We start from the raw sequence: 11,193 nt of genomic DNA on the forward strand, positions 1-11,193 counted from the left end.
AAGTTCATTATGTAGGTAATGCCTTAAAGCATAGAGAAAGCAAACAATTAAATTTAAAAAATTAAACCTAATTTCCAAAATACGCAAATAAAATCGATCATAAATAATCGTAACCAAATTAGTAAAGTGCGTCGAACTGTGACGTAAATGTGTGTGACCTTGATCGTACAACATGTACGTACGCGTTTACTATATACATTTACGTGACACACAGACGGACACACCTCCTCGCCGCGCATGTATATTAGTAGCGGCATGTTCGCGGCTCGCCGGCTCATTCAGCTTCGTCAATGCACGGCTGTGACCTCTCTACTCCATCAGTTGTAAAGTGAATAGCGAACGGAACACACGTCAACATGGCCACCGATAACTTGACTGCTATGCTCAACAAAACCAAGGATTTGCAGCTGGTAAGTACACAAAAATTTACTTAAAAATAATTGTAGTTTAAAGGTGATTTATTTATTGTAAGACTAAGTTAAATACCAAGCGTTCCAGACGAATTTAAACCAATTTGAATTTGTAAATATGTGGCTGTACATTTGTAGTGGACAATTTTATTTAATAATTGATTAACAGCTAAGTTTTTATCGTTCAGCTTGAGGTTAGGTCACGATCAATACTCTCGACAAGACCTGTCGCAATGTCCATGAACTGAAATCTAAAGAGACGGTGTTACTATAATAATATTATTTAATTTATAGAGTAACTATCCGTCGAAGTAATTTTAAGCAGATGTTTTACGGTTTTAACTACCAGACTATGTTACTACTAAACATTTATTTGCCATCGTTTCTACAGAAATGTAACAAATTCTCATAGACTAAATATTGCAATAAAATACTATGTAGCAGCTTCATAAAAAACGTGTTTATTGTAACTTATGTACTGATAAAAGTAATACTAATACTTATGTACCTTTAGTAAATTAATAAACCACTTGTAAGTATATATTCAGTTTTTTTCTGTGTAGATATTATTAATTTTAACATTATTGCTGCAGTGTGAGATATTATAACCTACCATCAAATAAAATAATCCATTACCTCATCACATTTAAGTAACTCAATTAATCGTACGATATAAAATTATTTAGATAAAAACATTAATTATGTTAGTACAAGCACTCTAAGAAATATCTCAGATCATAAAGCCATAATTCGTAGGTAATTAGATAACACTAAGTTTTCAGTATGCCGAAACCATAATGATAACGTAGTGGCAACTAAACAGCTGATAATAGCAAAAACAAAAGAGTATGAAAATACGCCATACGTACTAATATTATGAACGCGAAAGTATCTCTGTCTATCTGTAACGCCAAAATTGCTGAACCGATTGTAATTCAATTTGGTACGGTGATAGTCTAGAGCCGGAAGAAAGACATTTTGGATTGGAATACGCATTGAAAATTTGGCCTATACATTTTTATTATAAAATGTATGCAATTGTGGGGGGTCAAGGTTACGTTTTACCCCGGTAATCTCACGGAAACTTCCCCGCACTGTAAATAAAAATACACGCGGACCGAGTCGCGGGCAACCGCTAAAACAGAACCATAGCAGTCCAACATGTTCATTCCCATCCGTAGATAATGGTTCGACTTATCATCTATGTCCTGACCTAATTTGTACATAATTTTGCAGATACAAACGCCGATCCCGACAATTGCCGATGATGGTAAGTTCCAATATCTGCCTAAGCAAGAAACTTTTCTCCACATCAGCTTTATTCTTACTATAGTCAAAGTACTGCCACTCATGGAAGTTCTAAACTTCAATCTCCCATAGAAACATGCAGAGGGCCTACCGCTAAAAAAAAACTATTTCAGTCGTGGATGCGAGTCTGCCTTTTTAGTGAACTTATATAACTACTTTTTTTCTAGAACAGTTCCTTCTTACCGTACTCTTAGATACTACTTTACCAAATACTGCTCAGAACGCTTCGCACGTGTTCGACACTTCCCTTCCCATTGAAACAATTTTTCCGTATTACTTAATTTAAGTGCACTTTTAAGTGTGACACAGTGTCCAATTTAAAGTGTACTAGTGAAAATGATGGGCATTAAAACATGTTTTTTTCACACAGACCCGTCTTATTAGCTTCAAACTTTTTCTGTCCAAACTCTATAGAATCGACATTACCATTATTTTTTGTCCCCCCAGAGGTCTTACTCCGCATGGACTGCGTGGGCATCTGCGGCTCGGACGTGCACTACTGGCAGAGCGGCGCCTGCGGGCCTTTCGTGCTTCACGAGCCCATGATCATGGGTCACGAGGCGTCCGGAGTTGTTGCCAAGGTATTAGAGAAATAAAAGTCTAAAATATTGCGTAATATGTGCTGTACTCGTGTAGGAGAACTTTGAAGAATACTGTTACGATTTCCCGTAAAAAGTCGCTATTTCAATGGACGTTTTTCCAAAATGTTGAACCAATTCGTTTATTTGATATTTTTTCGTAATTTTAAATCAAATTATTCTTATTATCTGTTTTGAAAACAATACATGTAGATCTTACATTTAGTTTAACACAAGGTCACCTACATGCCAAGGATCCGGTTGTTTGATATTTCATATCCAGTTTGAGTCCAGTTTTGCTAATTAATCAATATGTATGCGCAAAACCTCTCAATAATATATTCTACCGTGACGTCGAACAAAAATAGATTCTGAGGACGAAACTGAAATACCGTATTTGATTTTAGTTTATATCTCCCAAGTAACGCCACACCCCCTTTAAATAAGAATATTTTTTTGACACATATGATAAATATGAAAAAGAAACGTGTTTTTTAGCTTGCAGCTCTGTCGAACTTGATCTGACAAACAAATACAGACATGTGTAATACATCGAAATGTAAAGTGCAATTTAAATTTCAAATCAATAAATCGATCTACTGGGTACTTTCCGAGTGCTGCGACTACAAAGGTTGTCTGAATTAAATGCATAATAAGAGATACACCTGCGTGGGTTTGCCCGAAAAATATCGCAATACGTTTCTGCCTCATGATCAGGTAAAATGATACCGTATCTGTCTGTCGGTCAGGGGTGTGCTGCGTCACGGCACACACCCACAACTCACGCCGCGTCGATAATCACCGAGTTGACCGTGACATTCACTAAAACACTCGACATCGTCTGGTTGTTGTGAATGTGTCAAATGCTGCGTATATTCTGCGGTTTGCATTTATGTGATGATAGAGACGCGGACAGCAACGAATGTTAATCAAAAAGACTTTTGTTGGGTTAAGATATCTTGCACTCTTGGAATTTTGTTGTACTAAATTTGAGGCGTCTCGCTGTGATCATCAGAGGTATTCCTAAGTAGTAGTAACTATATCTACTATTTGTTTCAGTTTACTAGGGGTTTGCAGCGTAGCTATTTTTGAAGCTTCAACCTTCAACTCAATAAGAGTAATTTAATTCAGTTGCTTGTTTACCTATCCGCTAAGTTTTTTCCTATTAACTGCTTCCGGTAGTTGTTAGAAAAGTTTTCAAGAGATATTTCAATGATTTTTAATCCTATGGCCTTTAGGTACCAATTTATTCTTAGCCGGTAGAGGTGTGACGCAATTCGACGTATTGACTTTGCGCGCGTCAGTCGCTTAAACTTTAATATGTCACCTGTTAATTACGGCCGAATTTGCATATAGGTAAATATAGAGCTGATTCCAAGCAAAATATTTGTTGTCACGCAATGCCTGATTCTGTCTAGACGTGAAATGGTCTTACGTTCACGCACGCTTCTTTATCCTGTAATAATTTTTAGATAGGATCCCACTTGGCGTCGATGCGATATGCTGTTTTCTTCAATTTTAATGGCAGAATGTAACACAAACTTTTAAAGTTAAACTTACAATAGGGATACAGACACCTTTTTAATGTTCTTATTTGGTTTTGGTTATTTTCTAAATAGTTACGTCACCAGCCCCTCTCTTATACCATTAAACAGTTTGTCTTTGTCATTTCTCATTGTTTAGATAAAGGCATAAATACGCAACAATTTTTTTTAGCTATATTTTTGTGGGATTTAGCCGATTTTTACTTTATTACCAAGTTGTCATCCCTACTACTCCCTAGTATGTAAGCGAGACCCTTCCTTACGATCCCCTGCCATCGAAATTTTCTACATTCTTGCCATACATGTGGCTTGTAAATCTATAAAATTTTCCACAAAAACCTTTCGAGTTCTTCGCATAGAAGTTCTCACTGCGAAGCGACCTTTTATCGTCACGTGACCCATGTAACCTATGCTAGCGATAAAGGCGTGTGGATAAGCAACCCAATTAAATACTAAATCTACAGGACATAGACCTTAAATTCCAATGTCAGGGGCAACTTGTTGTACGATAAAGTTTGCACGACCTCAGAATGTCAGGGCCATTTTTTTTAAGCGTTCCAGCACTAAGGTATGAATTTCTTGTGTCACGGGGGTTCACAAACATTCAAGTCACATGCACAAAGACAACCAGACTCAGGACAAGTCGATCGAACCCGCGAAATGACGCGCTCTGTGGGTTTGGCGTGGTGACCACAACCACTCGGTATATAAACCATGAGTGGGTTTAGAGTTACATTAGAAATTACGAACGTGTGCCCAAACATGCAGTCTCATGAGCTACTTGCAATAATGTCTGAATATATTTTTATCAATAGATACCTTATTTGATAAGAAGATATAGCGCCTTTCAATCATACAGATACTGACGACCCCTTCCTTTGCAATCTATGGATTAGTCGCAATAAACAAAGATTATTAGCACTGTATTGCGTTATCATAAAATATGTAGATAAGTCCAATTTATTCTGAATTAATGAAACAATTAAATTTTATTTATCACTTTGATATTGCTATTGTTCTTTCTGCTTATAGTTATCACAAGAGGGAATTACAATTAATGTACCGAATGACAAAATAACATGCTAAACGTAAAAAAGTAAAAAATTCCACCCTCAATGACTTATAGCGGGCCTTATGTGGTCCATATATTTATTTAATGGATTTTATACCTTCAGCAAAACAGTTAAAATCGAAAATTGAGTAAAGCAAATAAGAAAATCTTGCCTTACCTATTTTACAATTATGTTTGTCGTGCAGAATGAAACTGTTTCAAGTCGTATTTATTTTTCCTAGCGTTATTAACAAACACGTTTATGGTTTTACAGCTGTGCATATACCTACTACATAATAAATAAGAAGTAGGTATGTTGCATGATATATGAGATGATACGAATAGTACAAATATTCACCATAGATAAGACTAGTGTCGATAAGAGTAATAATTATTATGTTGTGAGGAAAGACTGTGATATGAATAACATCTCAGGGTAAATAATAAGTCAATTAGTTGCGATTTCAGGGCTCCGATTCTGCTATTTACGACTTCCGATGAATGAATTGCAGTTGGATTAAATTTGAAATTATTCCTATTCTATTAAGCATTTTGCCAATACATTAATTGGAAGTTAATTGTATTGACCTTGAATGTACCATCCCTTATTGAATTTCCAGTTATTGTGTAGAAAAATTCTTAAGAGAATACGAAAATTGACTTTTTAAGCCTAATTTCATTAATTCATAGGCCATTGTAAATTGCAGAATTGGGGCCCTCATCTCTTCATTCTTATATAATAGCTTATGTTCGACGATCAGTAGAAAAGAGAATCTGAACTGATCTACTCTTTTTTTTGCTTTCGCTCTCTTTACCGTTCTTACCGCAAATATTTATATTATAACTAGCTGTGGCCCGCGACTTCGTCCCCGTGTGTAAGATATAAGTAATGATTTATACCTGCCCTGCTTTTTTCCATTGTATGTCATATCCTAAAGCCTTCCTCGATGAAAGGTCTATTCAACACAAAAAGAATTTTTCAATTTGGACCAGTAGTTCCTGAGATTAGCGCGTTCAAACAAACAAACAAACAAACAAACAAACTCTTCAGCTTTATATATTAGTATAGAAGTATAGATTAGATGTATGTATAGAGTATGTATAAAGTAAGGCTAGTTACACTGTCTCAAATTCAAAAGGATTCGACTTCATCATCGACTATAAAGCTAGTTACGTATAAGAAAAAATCTCGAAAAAAAATAATTGATTCGTACATTTTGTAAATGTAAGTAGGAATGTGTCAGCTAAGTAGTAAACATAAAATAATAAGTAAGTTTAAAGTTGTACTACAATAGATAAGAATCACAATACCTAATATAGTCTCAGGATTATTAAATAAAAATAATTAAAAAGAGTTAACTAAAAACGAATAAAATAACTACATCACAAACAGCTTTACGTAATATTTAGATAAGTCACTAAAACAATGACTTTGAATTGCTCTGTTATCTTTCGACAATATTTTTACATTATTAGTATCCTACGTAAGTATTAGATAAACAACATTAGCGATATGGTTCTGATCGAAATCGCGCACGAGTTCCTCCACGCAATCAACGTAAATACACAATTTCATTGCAGCGACTTAAATAGGCGTCGCGAACAAATTACAGCCTGTTAGTCAACAATAGAGCAAGGCCGAATCACTATGCAGTAGTTAAATTAGCTACGCATACATATATCAAGAAAAGGGTCTCCTAGTCAGCGAACAGGACCCTAATTCAGCTATTTATAATGGCCGATGAATGAATGAAGATAGGATTATAATTTTAATAATTCAGTACCTACAGGGCGGACCAGTCATGGTCAATATAATGAATTTCGAACTATTGTGTTGGCAAAACACTTCGGAGAATAAGTACGAATATTGTCAAATTAATAATTCGGCTATTGTATATATAAAAAAAAAACTGCCTCTAAAGATTTTGATGGCTCCCGACGATAACATGGTATTATTATAGTCCTCTACGTACGATATGATGATTTTATCCCGTGACTCTGGCTTTAGCAATAGAACCCTGGGGTGTTTTTAGTGGTTGGAAGACTAACATATCCTCACGCCATGCCCTCGACGTGATTTAAAGTCAAGTTTCATCCAAGAAAACAAAAAAGGACAGGGATGCAATGCCCCGATAGTCTCTTTTTTACTCAAGGCAGAGCGAGAGAAAAAGAGATACTTTCGCGCGAAGTTTTTTTGGTTTTAGCTAAATTGTTACATTACCCTAATCAAAGTTGTTTTCATCAGGTGGGACCCAAAGTAAAGAACCTGGTAGTAGGCGACCGCGTGGCCATCGAGCCGGGCGTGCCGTGCCGCTACTGCGAGTTCTGCAAGACTGGCCGCTACCACCTCTGCCCCGACATGAAGTTCTGCGCCACGCCGCCCGTGCACGGCAACCTCGTCAGATACTACAAACACGCTGCTGACTTCTGCTACAAGTATGTTATGTGCTGATTTTTTCTTTTAGTTTAACAAATATGTTTGGATGATTAGTAGTCCAATGCAGAACAAGTTTTCATATTTCAAGTTTCATAAATCAGTGACAACTTTAACTTACTCTAAATATAGTAAGCGTAATTAAGTAAGCAAGGTTATCCATGTCAAGAAGAAACACATTAATTTGAAATTATATTTTTTAATTCAACTTACTTTATTTCAGACTGCCCGACCACGTTACGATGGAAGAGGGCGCTCTCCTTGAACCCCTATCAGTAGGTATACACGCGTGTCGGCGCGCCGGTCTCACGGGCGGACACACGGTGCTGGTGCTGGGAGCTGGACCCATCGGCCTGCTCACCATGCTCTCCGCTAAGGCCATGGGAGCCAGCACAGTACTCATCACAGGTAAGACTGTCTACTTGTAAAAGATGATTGTTTAAGTATTTGTCTTGTCTGTTCCGACGTAAGCTGAAAAGAAGCGAAAAAAAGCAAATGGCTATAGAATGTATAAAACCATTGCGCGTACAAAATTTATTTCGAACCATTTATATAGCTACAGAAACATACAGCCAGACTACAGGTTTTGGCTGGCTACCCCATAGATTATGTACTAAATACTGGTAGGCTACCCATTAAACTGAGGGTATATAATATGTATTACATATTCAAAAAGTTGAAAAAGAATTTATATTCAAGGAAACTGCATTGAAAGCTCAAGATAACAAAAAATAACCACTCCCATGGTATTTTTCAGATGTCCTACAATCCCGGTTGGACTTTGCAAAAGAGTTGGGTGCCGACCACACCCTGCTTGTTACCAGAGAGTCAAAAGAGGAAGATGTCTTGAAGAGCATACTGTCACTCCTTGGGGACCACCCTGACGTGTCGTTTGACGCCAGCGGAGCTACGGCCACCGTCAGAATGTCATTACTGGTAAGCGCCAATTTTTCCTCTTCAATTGTAAAATAATAAAGTTACAGGCTCGACAGAAGTAAAACCGTAAAAAATCCCTGTATGAACTAACGGGAAAATCAAGCAATTTTCTACTGGAGATTGTACCTCAATTAAAACTCACCATAGGATATACAATTTTCATGTAGTTAGTACGTGCTTGGAAAAGCTGAAGATGAGCCGAAGCTGATGAGCCGAAGCTGAGAGCTGAAGCCGGAAAAGCCTTTTAGTGTCGAGGGTCAAAAATGCCTTCTATTCTTAACAGAATGTCTGCAACCAGACCCTAATTTGTTTAGCCGTCTCCAAGATATCATTAACGCGGCAATACCAGTAAAGCCGATGAGGATTAAATGTTGTGTTTTGTCCGCAGGCGACGAAATCTGGTGGCGTGGCGGTGCTGGTGGGTATGGGCGCGCCCGAACAGAGCGTGCCGCTGTCATCCGCGTTGTCGCGGGAGGTCGACATCCGTGGCATCTTCCGATACGTCAACGAGTACGTGTTATATCCAGCAATTGTTAAATAAGAATGCTTTAAATACATATGATTAAAAAACCCTGCAAGAATGCAAGAAAACTATAAAACACAAAACTGTAAATTGAGCAAGTACTTTTTTGAAGAATTGAACTTACGTACCTCTTTAACAAAATTGAGTATACAGTATTAGATTAGCTTAAAACTTGTAAAAATAATTCCGGTATCTTGATGCCGAAATGGCCTCAAATTGCTCATTATTATCATTCCTCATTCCTCCAGGTACCCGATCGCCCTGTCGATGGTAGCCAGCGGTAAGATCAACGTGAAGCCGTTAGTGACGCACCACTTCAGCATGGAGGAGACGGTCGAGGCTTACGAGGTCGCGCGCCAGGGAGCCGGCATCAAGGTCATGATCCATGTGCAGCCCCGCGATACTAACAACCCCAAGAAGTTCTAAATACGACTAGAAGTTTCCAGAATGTTCCAGACGGCGATAAAGAGCGCTTACGTGGTTAAAGTTTGAGTATATTCTTCTGTAAATTAGGGTATTTTCCTAATTTGTGCATTGTTCAAAATGTTTGTTAATTATCTTTTAAAAGAACGTAGATTATACGATTTTCATTGTTACATTTTACGATGATCATAAGATAAGCGCCTCATCAAATGTCAAATATTTTAAAACATCCGCAGGATTTTGTTAGACAGGCCTTTTAAGCCTAACTAGCGCGATTAGCGTTATTTTAATATTTTAAAACTATTATTTTCAAAAAATGTAAATAAATGTTTATTGAACTGTAAAGTATAAGTACAATATGTGGAAATAAAATTATGATAATATTTTTATATTATAAAATTATGAATTAAATGTTATGTTTCCTACAATTTGTTTTTTCCTCCCTTCATACGATAAATAATCCCGATGGACATAACCCCCGGGGAGGAAGCGTGTAGATTGCACGGATAGCTGAGTGGTTGAGGTCACCACGGCCAACCCACTGAGCGCGTCGTGTCGCGGGCTCGATTCCCGCGCAGGACAAGTGTTTGCGTGATCCATACTTGTTAGCCTGAGTCTGAGGGTCCTTGTGCATGGGACATAAACGTTTGATTCGTGGCAATGCATAGCAATGTAGCTCTTACAATCTACAAGCTCCTGCGCTAATTAACTACAGAAAAAGGATTCTAATTAAATAATCTAAATGACTGTCAGATAAAATGAAAACACATATTTCATGCCTTATCAAAATACTAATTGGAGCCAATTTAAAATAAGGGCAGGTATTCATATGCGTCAATATCTAATTATGTATTAATTGCTCTAAATTGTTCTATAATTAACAGTTTAAAATATTTAGCGAAAAACATACAAAAGTTGTGATTAAATTTTGAATTTTATGATAACATGGGGCTAAAAAGCTTGAAAATTGGAGTTCCGAGTTCAACAAGCATGTGGTTTGGTTATTTCGATTCGTATTAACAATACCTTCTTCTTCTCTTCATGTTATTTACCTATATATAAAAATGAATTACTGTTCCTTAGTCTCGCTAAAACTCGAGAACGACTGATTCGATTTTAATTATTTTTGTCTTGAAATATTCGTGAGTAATTGATTAAGTAAGTCGTAAAGATTGAGTAAGTACAGGGTAGATTTAAACGGCAATAAATTCTCATTATCGACTGCTAGGCGCTTCGTAGTTCGCCGGGACAGCTAATTTATTTGTTAAAAGATAAGCTGTTGTTTAAAATAAAACTTTAATTATAAAAATAGCTCGTTACTTTTTCCACCCATTGAACATAGGTACTAAAAGTTTAAACGCGATAAGATTGAAGCTGAACAATAGATGAACAATGTGTACATTTTTGATTTGATAATAAACAGAAAGGCGATGACCCCCATTATATACTCGATGCTCCCGCGACATCGTCATATTTAATAAAAAAGAACAGTTTTATCACTAAACGTAGATACTCTAGACACGTTGGTATTTTAGGTCGCTAGTACCTACAAGAATCCTACTCATATTATGAAACCGAAAGTTTGTATGCATGGATGTATGGATGTTTGTTCCAAAAACCACTGAACGGATTTAGACTAAACTTGGTACACAGTTAGATTTACACCAGGGTTTATCTGCAAAATCATTAACCTCTTTTAACGCAAATCCAAAGTGGCTATTAGTACTAACTAGTTGCTACCAAAATACCAACTATCATCGACATCAGTCCAGCCCTTTAAGACGTAACAAACGTACCTACAAACAAGGTTATCACATTACATTTATAACATTAGTGTGGTACCCACAGTTGGTACGTGAAATTACTGCAGTCAAACTTTGAAAAGGTATTACAGACTCCAAACTACTCCTATTCCTGAATTTCTCAATTTCTCAATCTTCGCATCATACAGATATTAATTATGTGGTTTATCTTAACCTAAAGGCT

The 11,193-nt window shown here is 36.8% G+C and overlaps 1 protein-coding gene across 1 annotated transcript; it reads left to right on the top strand.

Moving 5' to 3' along the window:
- Nucleotides 1-285: 285 nt before the first annotated feature.
- On the top strand, nucleotides 286-9,581 carry LOC113503578 (sorbitol dehydrogenase-like). Its single transcript, XM_026885617.1, has 8 exons — nucleotides 286-410; nucleotides 1,647-1,680; nucleotides 2,166-2,299; nucleotides 7,137-7,327; nucleotides 7,549-7,733; nucleotides 8,083-8,261; nucleotides 8,650-8,771; nucleotides 9,033-9,581. The coding sequence occupies exons 1-8, from the start codon at nucleotides 357-359 to the stop codon at nucleotides 9,208-9,210; spliced, it is 1,077 nt and encodes a 358-aa protein (XP_026741418.1). The 5' UTR covers nucleotides 286-356; the 3' UTR covers nucleotides 9,211-9,581.
- Nucleotides 9,582-11,193: the final 1,612 nt, after the last annotated feature.

Source organism: Trichoplusia ni, chromosome 19, assembly GCF_003590095.1.
Source record: "Trichoplusia ni isolate ovarian cell line Hi5 chromosome 19, tn1, whole genome shotgun sequence".
Taxonomy (NCBI): Eukaryota; Metazoa; Arthropoda; class Insecta; order Lepidoptera; family Noctuidae; genus Trichoplusia; species Trichoplusia ni.